The sequence below is a fragment of the Lethenteron reissneri genome, chromosome 4, assembly GCF_015708825.2.
Source record: "Lethenteron reissneri isolate LAM-NWPU_2019-01 chromosome 4, ASM1570882v1, whole genome shotgun sequence".
In the NCBI taxonomy this organism is placed as follows: domain Eukaryota; kingdom Metazoa; phylum Chordata; class Hyperoartia; order Petromyzontiformes; family Petromyzontidae; genus Lethenteron; species Lethenteron reissneri.
In genome coordinates this window covers 3984744-4005625 of record NC_083782.1, presented here as the reverse complement: position 1 = coordinate 4005625, position 20882 = coordinate 3984744, and the positions used below count along the sequence as shown (strand labels likewise).

Genomic DNA, 20882 nt, shown 5'->3' with positions numbered 1-20882 from the left:
TTTCACACCTGATTAATCGTAAAAAGTTTTACGATTTACTATCGTGAAACTATACCTCTTGAAACTGACACAACATCGATTGTACGTGAAAAGGGTCGGACAGATTAATTTGGGGAGGGACACTGGTGCAGGGGGTGAGGAGGCTGCATTGTCAACCAGGGTGGCTCTGGATAAGTTTACACTCAGCCGATGAGAGGACGAGTTATTTAGCCCGACCCTGGCTATGTTACAAGGGGGATCCGTGGTGTGCGTTTGTTACCTTGACCCTCCTCCGTAACGTTGTTGTTGCGTTATCGTTGTCAGTTTAACGCATAGGCGTTTGACGACCAACAATAATCCATACTCGCCTGATGAAGCTGGTTGCAATAGTCAGGGGAACGTCGTACTTGAATTGTAAATGTTGTGATGGTTTACTCTCCAGCACACCGGTTCGTGCTGAAGTGGTAACTAATTGGCATGTTTAGTTTACGTGACAAACCTTTAACTGTATCTAACTATTTGTTTTTATTTTAGCAGGTAAGGCCCATTGAGCTATATAGCTCTTATTCAGAAGCGACCTGGCCACAGATGATAGCTCAACGAAGTGGCTTATCACGTGGACATGTATTGCAGCCAAATTATCTAAATGCGTGGATGTTGATGCCAAATGTGGAGTGAAAACCGGAGGACCCGGAGAAAAATCCACGCGACCACGGGCAGAGAGAGAGAGACACACAAACTTAAAATATACAGCAGGCGTAAAGGTTGGGATCGCACCCACGACCTCCTGTATACCAGGCGAGGTAGTTAACATCTCCTAGCCACCGCAGCTCCCTTACGAATTGGCTGTGCCGGGTGCTGGCAGGTTTAACGACACAACTCTATTCACGCGATCTCTAAACGAACAACACAAACACTTCACAATGTTTATTGTTACTATTTGTTTTTTTTTCGGTAAAGTCACGTAGGTAAAAAATAAAATAAATGAAAAGAAAATTATTTAATTATTTTTTTTACCTACGTGACTTTACCGAAAAAACCAAAGAGTATGAATCCTTGCAGTCACGAAAGCTTCAAATCTAGAATGAATTGTTATTTTTCGATTTAAAGCTTTCGTGACTGCAGGGATTCATCTTCTTGGTTCTTTCGGTAAAGTCACGTAGAAGGGAAGTAATAAAATAATAAAAATAAAGCATAATAAAATAATTCTCAACGCCGTTTCCGCCACAACGCAAGCAGCCGTCCTCATGTGAAAACCAGGTCTGTCGACTTTACCGAAAGAACCAAGAAGATGAATGGTTATTGTTGTTGTCGCCATTGTTGTTGTCGCCATTGTTGTTGTCGCCATCGTTGTTGTTGTCGCCATTGTTGTTGTCGTCATAGCGTCACCTGGCGTACGTGAGACGGCGGCTGCTGGGATGGGGGTCTCGGGAGGGGGGCAGTCGCAGGAGGGACCCCCTCCTCGTGAGCCTCTCGGGCGGCGAGTGGCGTCGCAAGCGCCCCATCTGGCTCCTCCTGCTCCTGCCCTGGCTCAGTGAGGCGGCCCTCAGAGCCTCCGCACGGGAAGGTGAGGCGGTGGACATTCCACGTTGCCGCGGTGGGGCCAGCGCAGGCGTGGGGAGGGGGATGGGGGGCGCCGTTTGAATCGACACTTTGGCGCGTGACGTCAGTGGCGCGGCTCGGCTGTTGCAGTGGAAAAAACAACAACAGCTGGACACCGTGCTGTGCTGGCACGCCACGGCCCCCGGCACAGTTCAGTGGAAAAGAGGTATTCAAGGCCATCGCGGGGGGAATTTTTGTGGTTGTGTGTGTGTGTGTCTGTGTGTGTGTCTGTGTCTGTGTGTTTGTGTGTGTATGTGTGTCTGTGTGTGTGTGTCTGTGTGTGTCTGGCCTGGCACAAGCGTCGTGGTGACGTCACCGCCACTTAGTGGCGAATGGCGATTGTTGTTGTTGTGTCTCTGTGTCTGTCTGTGTGTATGTGTGTGTGTCTGTGTCTGTGTGTTTGTGTGTGTCTGTGTGTATGTGTGTGTGTGTCTGTGTGTGTGTGTCTGTGTGTATGTGTGTGTGTCTGTGTGGAGAGCGGTGGGGTAGCGGTTAGCGCACTGCGCCACGAACCGGGCACGGCCAACACCGGTGACGATTATCTGAATCGGTCCTGGGCCTCCCCAAGGTCGACTCAGCCTCAAAAAATAGTACCTGAGACAAAGGCGAGGCGGGCGTGGTGCTGGCCACCCACCCCCTGCCGGCCTTTATATGTGGTGCCCGCGAACAGCACTTGCCCCGACACTCTCTCGTTTAAGGCTATACGGGGGATCTTTGTCTTTGTGGATGATGAGGAGGTGGAGGAGGAGGGAGTCACTCGCCCCCTCTGCTGGACGTGCACCTGGCGCGCGAGGCCGCGCGCGCGCGCAAACACGTGGGCGCCGTGGAGCTCGTCCACGAGCAGTGCGCGCCGCTCAACCGCCTGAGCACCGCGCAGGTGAGCGGTGACGCACACACGCAGGTGACGCACACACACACACAGGTGACACACACACACAGGTGACACACACAGGTGACACACACACAGGTGACACACACACACAGGTGACACACACACACACAGGTGGCACACACACACAGGTGACACGCACACAGGTGACACGCACACACACACAGGTGACACACACACAGGTGACACACACACACAGGTGACACACACACAGGTGACACACACACAGGTGACACACACACACACAGGTGGCACACACACACACAGGTGACACGCACACACACACAGGTGACACACACACAGGTGACACACACACACACAGGTGACACACACCACAGGTGACACACACACACACAGGTGGCACACACACACAGGTGACACACACAGGTGACACACACACGCAGGTGACCCACACACACAGGTGACACACACAGGTAGACACACACAGGTGGACACACACAGGTGACACACACACACAGGTGACACACTAACACACACAGGTGGCAACACACACAGGTGACCCACACAGGTGACACACACACGCAGGGGACCCACACACACAGGGTGACTACACACACAGGTGACACACACACAGGTGACACACACACAGGTGACACACACACACAGGTGACACACACACAGGTGACACGCGCACACAGGTGACACACACACACAGGTGACACACACACACAGGTGACACACACACACAGGTGACACGCACACATAGGTGACACGCACACACACAGGTGACACACACACATAGGTGACACACACACACAGGTGACACGCACACACACAGATGACACACACACACAGGTGACACACACACACAGGTGACACACAGACACACAGGTGACACACACACAAGGTGACACACACACAGGTGACACACACACAGGTGATACACAGGTGACACACACACACACACAGGTGACACACACACACAGGTGACACACACACACAGGTGACACGCACACACACAGGTGACACACACACACAGGTGACACACACACACAGGTGACACACAGGTGGGCAGTGACACACAGACACACAGGTGACACACAGGTGTGGGTGGTGACACACACACACAGGTAGGTAGTGACACACACACAGGTGTGGGTGGTGACACACACAGGAGAGAGCGTCACACATGCACATTGCAGTGACACACACACACATCTGAGCTTAACTCACAGCAGAGAGATCGTGACACACACAGAGGCGAGAAGTGACACACACAGGAGGGAGAGTGACTTATGTGAAGCAAGATAAACAACGAGTTTGTTGTGTTCTGAATTTCAGACATTTGCATCATCTGTCTTTGTGCCAACACAATTACCTCACCCGACAGCACGTGACGCACACTTTTGGCGGGAAAACCGCGGCAGCGACGTCACACTGTCGATAGAATCCGAACAACAACAACAAAACGCAATCCAAGAGCATCCGTGACCGTGCCAGATTTTTTTTTATTTGTTTCAGAGTAGTCTCGATTCAGAATATCAGAATCGGAATATTGATTTATACTTGAGAAATCCGATGAGCTATGATGCGCTTTTTTTACAGATGTCGCAGATGACATCCCTGTCAACCCCTTATCAGTGCCCTACCTTATTACAGATAAATTCAGACCTCATTGGTCACCCCGTGCCCCTTATACATCTCAACGTTCACCCTACAAAGTCTCCATCACAAGGGAGAAACACAAACAAATAGACAACAAAAATGTTGCCCGTTTTGAAACTGCTGTACGCCCTGTGGACCTGAAAACTCAATTTCCCTGTACTAAGAATACGCGGTAAAGCGTGTGGATTGACAAGTATGAAAGTGTAGTGTATAGTGTAGGGTAGACCGTGTGGGTTGACACGGTATGATAGTGTAGTGTATAGTGTAGGGTAAAGCGTGATGGGTTGACACGGTATGATAGTGTAGTGTATAGTGTAGGGTAAACCGTGATGGGTTGACACGGTATGATAGTGTAGTGCATAGTGTAGGGTAAACCGTGATGGGTTGACACGGTATGGTAGTGTAGTGTATAGTGTAGGGTAACGAGTGTGGATTGACAAGTATGATAGTGTAGTGTATAGTGTAAGGTAAACCATGATGGGTTGACACTGTATGATAGTGTAGTGTATAGTGTAGGGTAAACCGTGATGGGTTGACAGGTATGATAGTGTAGTGTATAGTGTAGGGTAAACCGTGATGGGTTGACACGGTATGGTAGTGTAGTGTATAGTGTAGGGTAAACCGTGATGGGTTGACACGGTATGATAGTGTAGTGTGTAGTGTAGGGTAAACCGTGATGGGTTGACACGGTATGGTAGTGTAGTGTATAGTGTAGGGTAAACCGTGATGGGTTGACACGGTATGGTAGTGTAGTGTATAGTGTAGGGTAACGAGTGTGGATTGACAAGTATGATCGTGTAGTGTATAGTGTAAGGTAAACCATGATGGGTTGACACGGTATGATAGTGTAGTGTATAGTGTAGGGTAAAGCATGTGGATTGACAAGTATGATAGTGTAGTGTATAGTGTAGGGTAAACCGTGATGGGTTGACACGGTATGGTAGTGTAGTGTATAGTGTAGGGTAAACCGTGATGGGTTGACACGGTATGGTAGTGTAGTGTATAGTGTAGGGTAAAGCGTGATGGGTTGACACGGTATGGTAGTGTAGTGTATAGTGTAGGGTAAACCGTGATGGGTTGACACGGTATGGTAGTGTAGTGTATAGTGTAGGGTAAACCGTGATGGGTTGACACGGTATGGTAGTGTAGTGTATAATGTAGGGTAAAGCGTGATGGGTTGACACGGTATGGTAGTGTAGTGTGTAGTGTAGGATATACCGTATGGGTTGACACGGTATGATAGTGTAGTGTGTAGTGTAGGGTAAAGCGTGTGGGTTGACAGGTATGATAGTGTAGTGTATAGTGTAGGGTAAACCGTGATAGGTTGACAGGTATGATAGTGTAGTGTATAGTGTAGGGTAAACCGTGATGGGTTGACAGGTATGATAGTGTAGTGCATAGTGTAGGGTAAACCGTGATGGGTTGACACGGTATGGTAGTGTAGTGTATAGTGTAGGGTAAAGCGTGATGGGTTGACAGGTATGATAATGTAGTGTATAGTGTAGGGTATATCGTATGGGTTGACACGGTGTGGTAGTGTAGTGTATAGTGTAGGGTAAAGCGTGATGGGTTGACAGGTATGATAATGTAGTGTGTAGTGTAGGGTAAACCGTGATGGGTTGACACGGTATGGTAGTGTAGTGTATAGTGTAGGGTAAACCGTGATGGGTTGACACGGTATGATAGTGTAGTGTGTAGTGTAGGGTAAACCGTGATGGGTTGACACGGTATGGTAGTGTAGTGTGTAGTGTAGGGTAAACAGTGATGGGTTGACACGGTATGATAGTGTAGTGTATAGTGTAGGGTATACCGTGTGGGTTGACAGGTATGATAGTGTAGTGTATAGTGTAGGGTAAACCGTGATGGGTTGGCACGGTATGGTAGTGTAGTGTATAGTGTAGGTTAAACCGTGATGGGTTGACACGGTATGGTAGTGTATAGTGTAGGGTAAACCGTGATGGGTTGACACGGTATGATAGTGTAGTGTATAGTGTAGGTTAAACCGTGATGGGTTGACACGGTATGGTAGTGTAGTGTATAGTGTAGGGTAAACAGTATGGGTTGACACGGTATGATAGTGTAGTGTATAGTGTAGGTTAAACCGTGATGGGTTGACACGGTATGGTAGTGTAGTGTATAGTGTAGGGTAAACAGTATGGGTTGACACGGTATGATAGTGTAGTGTATAGTGTAGGGTAAACAGTATGGGTTGACACGGTATGATAGTGTAGTGTATAGTGTAGGTTAAACCGTGATGGGTTGACAGGTATGGTAGTGTAGTGTATAGTGTAGGGTATACCGTATGGGTTGACACGGTATGATAGTGTAGTGTATAGTGTAGGGTAAACCGTATGGGTTGACACGGTATGGTAGTGTAGTGTATAGTGTAGGGTAAAGCGTGATGAGTTGACACAGTATGATAGTGTAGTGTATAGTGTAGGGTAAAGCGTGATGGGTTGACACGGTATGATAGTGTAGTGTGTAGTGTAGGGTAAACCGTGATGGGTTGACACGGTATGATAGTGTAGTGTATAGTGTAGGGTAAAGCGTGATGGGTTGACAGGTATGATAATGTAGTGTATAGTGTAGGGTATATCGTATGGGTTGACACGGTGTGGTAGTGTAGTGTGTAGTGTAGGGTAAACCGTGATGGGTTGACACGGTATGGTAGTGTAGTGTATAGTGTAGGGTAAACCGTGATGGGTTGACACGGTATGATAGTGTAGTGTGTAGTGTAGGGTAAACCGTGATGGGTTGACACGGTATGGTAGTGTAGTGTGTAGTGTAGGGTAAACAGTGATGGGTTGACACGGTATGATAGTGTAGTGTATAGTGTAGGGTATACCGTGTGGGTTGACAGGTATGATAGTGTAGTGTATAGTGTAGGGTAAACCGTGATGGGTTGGCACGGTATGGTAGTGTAGTGTATAGTGTAGGTTAAACCGTGATGGGTTGACACGGTATGGTAGTGTAGTGTATAGTGTAGGGTAAACCGTGATGGGTTGACACGGTATGATAGTGTAGTGTATAGTGTAGGTTAAACCGTGATGGGTTGACACGGTATGGTAGTGTAGTGTATAGTGTAGGGTAAACAGTATGGGTTGACACGGTATGATAGTGTAGTGTATAGTGTAGGTTAAACCGTGATGGGTTGACACGGTATGGTAGTGTAGTGTATAGTGTAGGGTAAACAGTATGGGTTGACACGGTATGATAGTGTAGTGTATAGTGTAGGGTAAACAGTATGGGTTGACACGGTATGATAGTGTAGTGTATAGTGTAGGTTAAACCGTGATGGGTTGACAGGTATGGTAGTGTAGTGTATAGTGTAGGGTATACCGTATGGGTTGACACGGTATGATAGTGTAGTGTATAGTGTAGGGTAAACCGTATGGGTTGACACGGTATGGTAGTGTAGTGTATAGTGTAGGGTAAAGCGTGATGAGTTGACACAGTATGATAGTGTAGTGTATAGTGTAGGGTAAAGCGTGATGGGTTGACACGGTATGATAGTGTAGTGTGTAGTGTAGGGTAAACCGTGATGGGTTGACACGGTATGATAGTGTAGTGTATAGTGTAGGGTAAAGCGTGATGGGTTGACACGGTATGATAGTGTAGTGTGTAGTGTAGGGTAAACCGTGATGGGTTGACAGGTATGATAGTGTAGTGTGTAGTGTAGGGTAAACCGTGATGGGTTGACACGGTATGGTAGTGTAGTGTGTAGTGTAGGGTAAACCGTGATGGGTTGACACGGTATGATAGTGTAGTGTGTAGTGTAGGGTAAACCTTGATGGGTTGACAGGTATGATAATGTAGTGTGTCGTGTAGGGTAAACCGTGATGGGTTGACACGGTATGGTAGTGTAGTGTGTAGTGGAGGGTAAACCGTGCTGGGTTGACACGGTATGGTAGTGTAGTGTATAGTGTAGGGTAAACCGTGATGGGTTGACAGGTATGATAGTGTAGTGTATAGTGTAGGGTAAACCGTGATGGGTTGACACGGTATGATAGTGTAATGTATAGTGTAGGGTAAACCGTGATGGGTTGACACGGTATGATAGTGTAATGTATAGTGTAGGGTAAACCGTGATGGGTTGACACGGTATGATGGTGTAGTGTATAGTGTCGGGTAACGCGTGATGGGTTGACAGCTATGAGATGAATCAGGTGTGTGTGTGTCTGGGTGTGTCAGTGAGATGACAACGTGCTTTTGCGACGAAGAGTCTGTTACGTGCGACGACGGTTGTAAGGATTACAATTTAGATATGAATATAATATTAAATAAAATAAAAATCCCACTGTAAATATTTTGAAATAAATTTGCATTCGTTTATTATTTTTACATTTCTGACATTTTTTTAAAATCGAATATTTATTTTGAGAGCAAGTTTTGAAATAAAATAGTTTTGACTTGGTTAGAATACCAAAGCGATTTTGGCCGTGCGCGAATATGTGTGTGTGTGCTCGTGTGAGTGTGTGTGAATGTGTGTTAGTGTGTGTGTTAGTGTGAGTGTATGTGAATATGCGTTAGTGTGTGTTCGTGTGAGTGTGTGTTCGTGTGAGTGTGTGAATGTGTGTGTGTTAGTGTCATTGTGTGTGCTCGCTAACAGCACCAGTGACGATTATCAAACACCAGTGACGATTATCTGAACCGATACCGGGGCCTCCCCTAGGTCGACTCAGTCCTCAAATGAGTACCTGGTGCGGTGTGTAAACATCGCCGCTAGGGAGACAAAGGCGGCCGGGCGTGGTGCTGGCCACCCACTTCGCTCATGTGCCGTGCCGGCCTTGAATAGGTGCTCGCGAACAACACTTGCCCCTACAGTCTGTTAAGGCTACACGGGGGATCTGTGTCTTTGTGTATTTAGGTGAATCAGTGGGGATGTGTATACATGTTGCGTGTGTGTTTATGTGCGCATGTCTGTGTGTTTATGCGCAAGGGATCGCGCGTGTTTGTGTGTGTACGTCTTCGTTTGTATAAACGTAGCGAAATGGTTGGCGCACTGCACCGCCTAATCTGGTGACGCGAGTTGGATTCCTGCTCGTGATCAATGTCAGTGACGAATATCTCTGCCGGTCCTGAGTCTCCCAGAACTGCATGGCCTAAGGTGTTAGCATCATCACTGGGGAGACAAAGGCGGCCAGGCAGGGTGCTGGCCACTAACCACCCCCCCCCCACCGCGTAACGTCATTCCAGCCTTGAAATTTCTGGCCGAACAGCACTTTGCCCCAACTCTGTTGAAGTTTATCTGGGGGTTCTTTGCTTTTCATTTGCGCGTGCATGTAAGTGCGTGCATGTGCCTGTGAGTGCGTACACAGTGGGGAGCGGTAGTGCCGCTGCGATAGGAATCCGGTGACCAGAGTTCGATTCCCGCTCACGGCCAACACCGGTGACGATGATCTAAACCGCTTGGTCACGGGCCTCTCCTAGGTCGACTCAGCCTCAACTGAGTACCTGGTGCGGTGTGTAAACATCGCCATTTGTGGTGTGTGGTGCTGGCCACCCCACATCCTCACGTGCTCGCTAACGGCACTTGCCCCAGCAGTCCGTTCAGGCTATACGGGGCATCTTTGTCTCGTTGTGTATATACAGCGTGTGTACGCATGCAAGCACGTGTGTGCGCATATATGGATTGCGCGTGCACGGCGTGATTGCGCGTACGCGTGTGTTTGTGTTCTGTGTAGAGTCAGCGTGCGTGTGTGTTTGTCTAGCATGTGCCTCATGGCTAGACGTGTCAAGGAAACGTGTGTCGACAAAATCTGTCACTCGACATACAAACACGCGCTCGTTCACCGTGCGATTCCAAGATCCGCTGCGCCAACCGGTGTAAATATTCGTATTCTTCTTCGACTAAGCCAGAAGCCTCATGGCCTGCACGTGGTCCGAATATAGATTCGTAGACTTCCACAAAGAACGCGCAGATTTCAGAATCAGAATATGTTTTTGTACCGGAGGAATCCGATGAGCTATGAAGCTCTTTTTCGCACGGGGTCGACCGTGACGTCTGGTCGAGCACCAATTGAGACGAGGCTCAAAAAAAGCTGTCTCTGGTGTGGACCAATCAGCTTCAAGGACAATGCATGTATTATCAGAGTGTGTTTTTTGTTTGTATTTTGACTGCAAGTATTGTGCTTAATGAAGACATTAATCCTCGTAAAATAAGTTTCAGTTTGGTTGCCAGAAAAAAGGGGAAAACGTATTATTATATTTTGGTACTGGCAAAGGAGGTCTAATGATGATGAACTGGCTTGTCTTGTGGAAATGTATAAACCCATAGCCTCACATAGAGGCATGTGCATCATATGCGCGTTTATGATCCACAGACTTTCAAAGAGACCGATAGATCCATTTATTGAATGGGGTTCACTGCTCGGATTTTCCCTGAGCATTGCACGTCTATTCTGTGCCTCTTCTCGAGCCACGCACAATCATCCTTAAGAAATAGATTCAAAGACTGCCACGCAGAACCCACAGACGTACACAGATACCTATTGACTCACATAGATGCCCATAGACTCACATTCACTTACATGGTCCATAAACTCGCGGAGAGGCCCATATACCTACATAGACTCACGCTGAGACCCAAACACTCAAAAGTACTGTTACTGCATCTTGTAGAAATGGCCAGTGCTGTAGGGTGGACACGTCTTGCGATTAAAAAAATATAATTGGGACATGTCGTGAGAAGAACAATATCTCACAACAGCGGAAGCGAAAACAAGTACTTTTAAACGCAATCTGCAGTATTATTATTATTACTGCTACTGCTGCTACTACAGGTGTCCCCCTCTCTGTGTGCGGCAGTAGTAGATGCGTTCCAAAAAGAGGGGCGCACAAAGCGAAAGCGCGAAGAGACAGCTGTTTGCGGCGTTCAAGACAAAGACAAATGTCCCCCAGACTGTTGGGGCAAGTGCTGTTAGCGAGCAGCACCTATGAAGGGCGACACGGCACACGAGGGGGCGGGTGGCCAGCACCACGCCCGGCCGCCTTTGTCTCCCCAGTGACGACATAGGGGATGCCCCAGGACCGGTTTGGATAATTGTCAATGGTGTTGGCTGTGAGCTGGAATCGAAATCGGATCGCCAGGTTCGTAGACGCAGCGCTGCTAACCTCTACACACACGACCGCATAACTGCATACAGGTAGAGTGAATGCCGGGTAGAAATAGATTTGCCGCATTTACGCGAAATCACACAAACCAAACCCGCATAAAGCGAGGGAAAACCTGCATTGCCTAATGCGCAGCAACAATGGAATGTAAAGACTTAGGGACTTCCTTCCCTGGACAACAGATGCCTCCTCAACAAGAGGACGATCCTGGGAAAAAAACCAGGACAGGCGGTAATTGTATTCACACGAAGTGGCGAAGGGTGTGTGTGGGTGGTGGGTGCAGCCGGAACCATGCCTCACCGCCTTTGTCTCCCCCAATGCTGATGTTCACACACACACACAGCATCGGGGAGACACAGGACATACATAGAGAAGCCCACGGCAAATATTTTTTGTTGTTGTTGTTGCCATTTGCGCTCCTGCACCGCTGCCAATGCAGCGTGGGCCAAATCATCTGTTCGGGAGAGGAGACGCAGGGGAAGTTGTTGTTCGGATCGAGCACTCGCCGGCGATGTTGACCGTGACCGGCAAATTGAACTAAGTTCACCGGGTTCATCGTCGTGGTGCGCTAACCGCGGCCCGACCAAGGGCGTGGTGCCGGCCACACCACCCCCTCGTGTGCCGTGCCGGCCTTCATCGGTGCTACTCGCTAACAGCACTTGCCCCAACAGTCTGTTGAGGCTATACGGGGAACCTTTGTCTCGTCTTTGTATTAGTGTGTACATGCGTGCACATGCGTGCACATGCGTGTGTGTGTGTTTATATTAGTATGTGGGGAGCGGTAGTGTAGTGGTTAGCACAGTGCGCTATGAACCCGGCGATCCGAGTTCGATTCCCACACAAGGCCAACACCAATGACGATTATTTGAACCGGTCCTGGGCCTTCCCTAGGTCGACTCAGCCCCAAATGACTACCTGGTGTGGTGTGTAAACATCGCGACTAGGGAGACAAAGGCGGTCGGGCGTGGTGCTGGCTGGCCCACCCACCCCCTTCTGCATCATTCCGGCCTTCATAGGTGCTACTCGCTAACAGCACTTGCCTCAATAGTATGTTAAGTCTTTACGGGGGATCTTTGTCTTTGTTTACATGAGTATGTATGCAGAGTATGCGTATGCGTGTGTGCGCCGTCTCTACAGACTGTCTGTTTTTTTGTGGTAATTTTTTTTGTGTTACCTCCGTCTTTTTTGGACCCAGAAGCAGTTTGGTCCCAGCCTCTCTCTCTCTCTCCATGCTCTCATTTCCTGCTTTTCCCAAACTTCGCTAACTGGATACATCCACAGTCAACGCACGTGCACGCACACAACGACCACCCATTATAATTACAGTGCAGCAGCGTAAAGGCTGAGGCGACCTGGGGGTGGCCCAGGACAGTTTGGGACCCATACTCTTAGGTTTTATCGGTAAAGTCACGTAGGTAAAAAATAAAAATAATAAAAATAATCAAAATAATAGAAGAAATCATATTTTATTTCTAATAGTTATATATTTTATTAATATTATTTCTTCTATAATTATTATTATTTATTATTATTATTTCTTTTTTACCTACGTGCCTTACCGAAAAAACCTATGAGTATGAATCCTTGCAGTCACGAAAGCTTCAAATCTAGTTTGAGACCCGTCCTTTGCTGGTCCGATTTCTAAAGTTTTTGGCCGACACTTTGACCAATTTGGCCGGTTATCATTATGGCAAGTAACTCATTTTCATTTCTATATTTTTTAAAATACATTTCTATCCCAATTGTGCTTTGTTTCGAGACTATGCATCTCATTGGATCTCTCTAAGTTCACTGCAACCCTTCGACCCCACGGAAGCATATGTCACAGAGTGACCTCTGAGACCACTTCACATGACCTCTAGCAAGCACTTTTCTCTACTCGCTCTGCACGCGACAGTAATCTTTGTCGCGTCACAGTCAGAGAAACGTTTGAACATCTCAGAGCTGAGATTAAGAGAAATTAACTAGAGAACAACATTTAGCGTGATGGGTTTTGTTGTTGTTGAAGTTGTTGTTGAAGTTATTGATGACTCGGCTTAATTTCGAACTCTGGGTTTTCGGGAAAGCGTCGCACCTCGGCATTTGACGTCGCAGTCATTTGCGTGTCGTCATCAAAGATGGGTTAGCTTGCAAACACACAATGTGACCGGTATTGGGCAAATATCCCAATGCTAAAACATGTTTTCTGCAAATTTCTCGATTGGGATCACACAGCATCGCCTCCGATTATGAAAACCTGGCAGGATCCTCCTGAACAAGAGTATTGAGACTCACTGAGGCTTTCCTGATTAACTACGCTAAATAATTATTACTATCAATGAAATACTCTCAATATAAGTACATCTGATAACCGTAAGTTTAGTCACACGGTTGTTTTCACCACAATCACACACAAACCAACAATAACCGCCATTCGCAACTAAGTGGCGGTGACTTCACCACGACGCTTGTGCCAGGCTACGTGCACTTCAAGGCCACGTGAAGTGTCGAACACCCGCTTGGCAGTAGGTCTTGGGACAGACCCAGGTGCCATGGGTCGACTGACTGAGATGACTCGCAGATGCACCAGCTGTGCCCCGACACACCACCACTGCACACGCCACTACCGTACAAACAAACAACCACCACGCACATACCAAAGACAAAGATCCCCCGTCTAGCCTTAACATACTTTTAGGGCAAGTGCTGTCAGCGAAGAACCTATTATGTTAACACAGCACACCAAGTACTCATTTCAGGCTGAGTCGACCTAGGTGAGGCCCAGGACTGGGTAATAGAATCGTCATTGGTGTTGGTCGTGAATGAGAATCGAACTCGGGTCACCGGGGTTCGTAGCGAAGTGTGCGCCACCGCTCCCCACAGACAGATAGACAGACAAAGATCCCCCGCGTAGCCTTTCACGGGCTGTTGGGCAAAGTTCCGTTAGCGAGCACCTATTAAGCCCGGCGGAGCACGCGAAGGGGTGGTGTGGCCAATACTTTACTGGGCTGCCTTAAGTGTCCGCAGTTGCCGATGCTTGCACAACATACCAAGGTACTCATTTAAGGCCGAGTTGACCTAGAGGGGACCTATGGTAGTCTCAGATACTTGGTGATGCGGCATTGGCAGTGGTCCATGAATACATAACATAAGTCTCGGCAAATTCGTCAGTAACCATCGTGGCCTTAAAAGGACATTACATCAAGGCGAAGTTTCAGGCAAGGCCCCTTTAATGCACATTACACGTGACGTTTCGGGCAATTGCCCTTATTGTCACTGATATTTTAAAAATGTATTTTACCAGGTAAGGCCCACTGAGCTATGTAGCTCTTTTTCACCTGGTCACACATGATAAGCTCCACAAAGTGGCTTATCATCGTGTGGAATCAAAATGTATAGCAGCCAAATCCTTTAAACGCATGTTGATTATAAATGTGGAAGGGTAAAACAAGGAGGACTCCGATAAAAATCCACGCGACAGCGAGGAGAACACACAAACTCCAAATATACAGGCGTTAGGGTCTACCTCCTGTATACCTGGCGAGGTAGTTAACATTTCACCACCCTGGCATATACACATTGATGTGCATCATGGCCAGGAATCGAACTCAGGTGGCCTGCATCGTAGTGCAATGTGTGGAGGCAATGGCACCGCTAACGCATGCACACGTATGCACGTCCACGCGCACGCAAAACTATTTTCACGCGTGGACGAACGCACTGTTGTTTTTATAGTGTTCCTGGCCTCGTGACTAAAGTCGGCAGTTAAATCCATGCGTGCGCGTGTATGTGTGTCCTCACACTTTTGAAAAGTCAATGTTATTGGAAAAAGATTTAAGCAACTGTAAATCTAATGCCTCCTCCTCCTTCTCCTCATGCCCTCCCAGTCATTTCCAAAACCACGTAATTCCCACTCTCCCAACACCCCCCCCTCCCCCAGCTCTTCCCACAAACCTTCCACGCACCCAAGCACAGCAAAGCCACCATCGCCATCAGCCAATGGTCAATCCGGCCACGAAGCTCTGCCCGAGCCACCGCGCTCCCATCTCCGCGCTATACTGAACCCTCCTTTGACTGCCACTCCGTCGCTAGCCTCAACCAAACGGCTATCATCCCGTTTTAGCCATGACGTGTCCTATCTAAGCGCGCGCACATTTTTTTTAGTAACAGTCAATAAATTATACTCACGTCTCCGAACTTGTGTTTGTTTTATAATCCAAGCGTTCATCTTCCTGTCTCTCTGTGTCCTTCCCAGCGTGCATCCCTCCACGCTTCTTTGCCCACTTTCCAGTTTTTGTTCCATTCATCAATGACCCTGTTCACAGGGGGGGGGGGGGGCGGGGAGGGGGGCTTGAGCCCCCCCTTCCTCTCTTATTATTGGAAAGTAAAAAAAAACCACAGGTGCATTAGTCAACACCAAAAGCGAGAATGCGTCGTTACTCATTCTCATTCGCGTTAAACATTTGCTTTACGTTTGTGTAACATTGACTACGCCACACTCCCTCCACCCACACCCACGAGGTTTCTGTATTTAATTTAGCCCACCCCCCCCGCTTCTGTTAAACAACATCGCACTCCGGCGATGCTTAATAGGCGCTCGCTAACGTCTCCTTTCTTACCCAAGGACAAGCGTCAAAGTCTTCGTCTATTCTCCGTGTCCATGCGTACCGTGTCCATGGGTACAATGTCCACGCGTATCGTGCCATGTCCATGCGTACCGTGTCCTTGCCTACCGTGTCTATGCGTACGTGCCGTGCCCGCACGCCCTCATCGATAAAACACCAACGCATACCTAACAAACAAAAAAACCATGCAAGTTACGAATTCGTTTGTCGAGAAAAGAAGATAGTTTTATATCCCCCCCCCCTTCTTTAAACAAGATCACACTCCCGGGATGCTTCATAGGGCGCTCGCTAAAGCCCCCCTCCTTTCCCAAGGACGCGCGTCAACTCTTCGCCTGTTCCAGATTTCAAGCTTTCGTGACTGCAGGGATTCATACTCTTTGGTTTTTTCGGTAAAGTCACGTAGGTAAAAAAATCAATAAAATAAATGAAAACAACTAAATTAAATCACGACGTTTCGGGCGCATGGCCTACTGCTGATGCAGACAGTCTGCTGATCAGTAGTAGGCCATGCTTTCCCACCAGATGACGGACGCTTATGTTGCGTCTTCATCGATAAAATACAAACGTATGGCCACCGTACCTGAACAAAAACCAAAAAGAACAACCCCTAACAAAAACCAACCCCACAAGTAACGGATTCAGTTGTATCTTGATTTGAAGCTTTCGTGACTGCAGGAATACATGCTCTTTGGTTCTTTCGGTAAAGTCGCGTAGGTAGAAGAAAAAAAAAAACAATAGATCACGACGTTTCGATCGCAACACAAGCGACCCTAACGAATTCAGTCGATCGCTTGCTGTTGCGATCGAAACTTCGTGATTTTTTATTTTTTTTCTACCTACGTGACTTTACCGAAAGAACCACAAGTAATCTTCTTGGTTCTTTCGGTAAAGTCACGTAGAAGGGAAGTAATAAAATAATAAAAATAAAACATGATAAAATAATATAATAATATAATAAAATAATATTATTTTATTACTTCCCTTCTACGTGACTTTACCGAAAGAACCAAGAAGATGAATCCCTGCAGTCACGAAAGCTTTAAATCGAAACCACAAGTAACTTTGTCTCTAAAAAAACCGCGCAATTTTGGTTGAGGTTGCGCTCACGCGTTGGAGTGAGCGGGTCGAGTGAGGGTCATGGCGAAGCGCTGTGAATCTCGACGAATCAGTGGCATTGTGTGCGTGGGGGGGGGCCTCGCATCGAGGCGCCGTTTAGACGTTGTTTAGACATTGCTTAGGTGTTAATCTTGCCCAAGTTGTACCGCGCCTCTCCCACTCTCGCTCTCTCTGTATCTCTCTCACGCGCGCACCCCGTGTGTGTGTCCATATCTCTCTGACATTCTCTGTAACCCTTGACACTGCTGCTCTCTCTCTCTCCCGTGCGCTATCGCTCCCAGGCTCGTCATTCTTCCTGTCCAATTATTCTTGTATTTATTGTCGCTTTCAAGTAAGTGTGTGCATGTGTGTTTGTCTATACTTCCACGTCCATCTCTCCAGCTACCTTTCCACTCAATTGTCCATCAATGTATTCCGTGTGTGCATGCACGTTTTTCCTACCTGTTTATCTATCTGACCGTATAGCCATCAATCAGTTGATACATCCGTGTTTCTGCAAGTCTGTCCATTGATACGTTTGTCCAAACCGGCTCGTTGCGTGTGTCTGCCTGACCATCGACCTGTCCTCCATCCCTCTGTTGGAATGTCTGTCTGTCGTCTGTCCATTTGTCTCTTGCTCTGTCCGCCTGCGCGTCCGTCCGTCTGCTCATCCGTGGCTCTCGTCATTACATTTACCCACGTGCGTGTTCCATCTCTCCGGCCCCTCGCGTCCGCCCCATCCGCCCCTGCGGGCTCTCCCAAAGTGTCGCGCGCCGCTACCCGCCGCCTCTCCCGTTGCCTCTCTCCCTTTCTCTCCCTTTCTCTCCCCTCCCTTTGAGCTCCATAGTAACCGCACTCAAAGGCTTCGAAGAGCCATCTGCTCCCGACTTCAAACGCGCAACCCTGACCTCCAGCCTGCCCTGCCTCTCCTTTCAATCTCCCTCTCTCTCCCCACCCCACCGCCAGCCTCCCCCTTTCGCCCCTTCGCCTCACTCCCCATGCGCCCCCCTCCCGTCCTACAGGGAGCCGTTCCGCCTGGAGTGTTACAACAAAGCGATTGCCTATCAAGTTCCAGCCATTTCCCATCACGTCCCATAAATTCCCCGTACGGTTCCACGCATTAGCCTTAAAGTTCCATAAATTATCGCTCAAGTTCCCGGGGTGCCCGGCGGTCACGTGCCCGGCGGATTGTTACATCCGCAGGATCGCGAGAGGTAGCGTGGCGGCTTGCGGAAGGCCTTCATCCAGCAGTGGATTGGCCATGGCTGATGATGATGATTAACTATCTGTAAATTAGGCGTTCAATTTTAGAAATAATGCATCTCTTTTCCCATATATCACTTGTGAATTTTCAGAAGTTACTCCACGAATTCTACAAATTGCTGATCAGTTTTAAGAAATTAATGATCACACCATAAAAAAAAAAACTGGTACATTAAATTCCATATTTTTTCCGCCAAGTTGGGTGGATTATTCATCGTACCCAATACATTATTGATTATGCTTCGGATATCATCATCATTCGGCAAGTAAAAAAAGCAATCTCAGCAAGTTTCAGATATTATCGATCAAATTCACGAAAATACCTTTGGTGGCTATTCACTTAGCCAGTAACCCAGCGCTGCCGAGGCAGCGAGGGTTGGTGGATTACCGCACACAAATGTTGTGAACCTCCCTTCTACGCGTGGACATCGAGGGGGAGCCATACCCTGGCCTGGAACAGACGAAATAGCGAGTGTGGCTTAATATCATCTGCCCCCATCTCAATTGGATAAGAGTACTGCCCCTGTGGGTTATTTCCATGCCCTCTGATTCTCTCCCACATGTATAAACACTCATTAACCCTTTCCCGTTTCCAAGACGACTGCAAGTTGCAGGGTGGCGTCTCGTTCACCGCTGAATCTCAGAACGCGCAAGCGGGTTCAGTGTTTAATGTATTGTGTAAGAAGCTTAGCGCCGTTGTTTTTAAAGATGTTGTACTCACCGCAGAGAACCGTAGCGGCACGATCGCACTCTACGATAGCTGGCACCAAACTGTGCCACATGCCCTCCCGCGTGGCCTTGTGGAAGCCTTGGTACCTTCTTCTTCTTAGCGTTATTCCCGCTGTGGCGCAGGGTCCGCTTTTCGGCATTGTCTTCTCCATTTGGCTCGGTCCAGGGCATCTTCAGGGGATGCGTTGACCGTCTTTATGTCTTCCTTTATTTGATCCATCCATCGCTTCTTCGGACGTCCGCGTGGACGGCGGCCCTCTGGCTCAATACGCATGGCAGTCTTGGCCACTGATGACTTTTCACTTCGCATCACGTGGCCGTACTACCGAAGCCTTGCCTCAAGCATCTTGTCCGCAATTGGGGCCACACCAAGTCGCTTCCGAACGTCTTCGTTCATGACACGATCCCATCGAGTGAGTCCGAGGCTCCATCTGAGCATCCTCATCTCCATGGTGTGGAGAGCTTGTTCGTGTACAGTTGTGGCTGGCCAGCACTCGGATCCATAGAGTGCCACCGGTCGGACGATGGTCTTGTATATTTTTCCCTTCTGCCTATCCGGCATTTTCCGATCACAGAGGACTCCGGTGATTTGCCTCCACTTCATCCACGCCGCATTGACTCGTGACCTTACATCAGTCGTGATGCTACCATCTGAGCTGATGGTGGAGCCCAGGTACTTAAAGTCCGTCACTTTCTTCAGATCTTCTCCGTCAATGCTGATGGTGCCGTCGGTTTGGGGGCCACACTCCATATACTCCGTCTTTTTGATGTTGAACCTCATCCCGTTTTCGTCCAAACGTTCCTTCCACATGCCCTCCCGCGTGGCCTTGTGGAAGCCTTGGTACCAATAAAGTGATTCTACTTGAGTTTTTCTTCTGGTTCCGTTTTGATGACTTACACGTACGTTATCACAACGGCTTAGGCGGATAACACCTTCATATATAGAAAACCGTAGAGCTTGGGCAATTGCTGGTATCAGCTTTTCGTGTGGCTGCCTTCCCACTTGCATGTGGTTCCTCGCGGCTCTGAGTCGTACTCTCTCTCTTCGAAAGAACGCTTTCCAGTGAATATTTTAAATTATTATAAGACAACTTCATAGAAGAGTGTATATAGTTGCGTGTTTAACCTCTCATGAATTGGCTGAAAAGGTCTTATTATGAAAATATACAAAGCAGAACTTGAAATTAGTCTAGAATTAGTCTGTGGTAATAATAACAACTATTATTTGACTTCCATACATCACCCATTACATTTAATAAAATTGCCGACCATGTAGTGTACATTACCTACGATGTTTCAGACGTTATCTGTTCGCCAAGAAAAAAATTGGCGACGCATATGCAGAGACTAAGGATCGCATCAAGAATTCACAGCTTGAAATTTGGTGGTTCACTAAAAGTTGGCCAAATGTCATCTCTGAGAATAAAAAAAAAACATTTTATTGACGACGAACATTCGTAGCCAGAACATATTTTTTCAAGGTCGTACCCCGAGCGTGGACGAAGAGGCCAACCTAAGGCACTCGCAAGTGGTTCAGTGACGTCATCGTCCGAGGTGGCCACGTGACACGGCATGGTGCACCGTGAGTTGCAGCAGCAATTGGAGCGGAGCTATCTTCGTCACGTGGCATGACACAATTGGAACGTAATTTAGAAACAAAATACCCCCGAAAAGTTCCATAAAAAATATCTTAAGTATATATAAAATATATGGATTGTGAACATGTTCCCGCCATGTTTTCGAAATTAATAGGCAAGGCGTTTGGTTAAATGCTGGCTGTCAAAATCGGTCCAGAGTTGAACGTCTCTTACACCATCTCTGCAGATATTGTGCACTTCCCCGAAGGCATTGTGGCTGATGTGATGTGTCAAAAAATACTCTCATGTTGTGTGGAGGAACATAGTTTAAGTTTAATGAATCCCCAATGAGGTATCGAAATGTATCCATCAGTTTCAACAAGTTCGTGACAAAGCTGCAGAAAC

At 47.8% G+C, this 20882-nt stretch overlaps 1 protein-coding gene across 3 annotated transcripts in view; it reads left to right on the top strand.

Annotated features, from left to right (window-relative positions):
- LOC133349248 (metalloprotease TIKI1-like) overlaps positions 1 to 20882 on the top strand; it is a 94120-nt gene that overhangs the window by 8500 nt on the left and 64738 nt on the right. For 2 of the 3 annotated variants that reach the window (XM_061562587.1, XM_061562596.1), the window contains 2 exons: positions 1363 to 1546; positions 2316 to 2458. In XM_061562587.1, the coding sequence (XP_061418571.1) occupies positions 1363 to 1546; positions 2316 to 2458 (327 nt within the window). The remainder of the gene's footprint in view (positions 1 to 1362; positions 1547 to 2315; positions 2459 to 20882) is intronic. The other variant, XM_061562604.1, reaches the window with a different exon arrangement.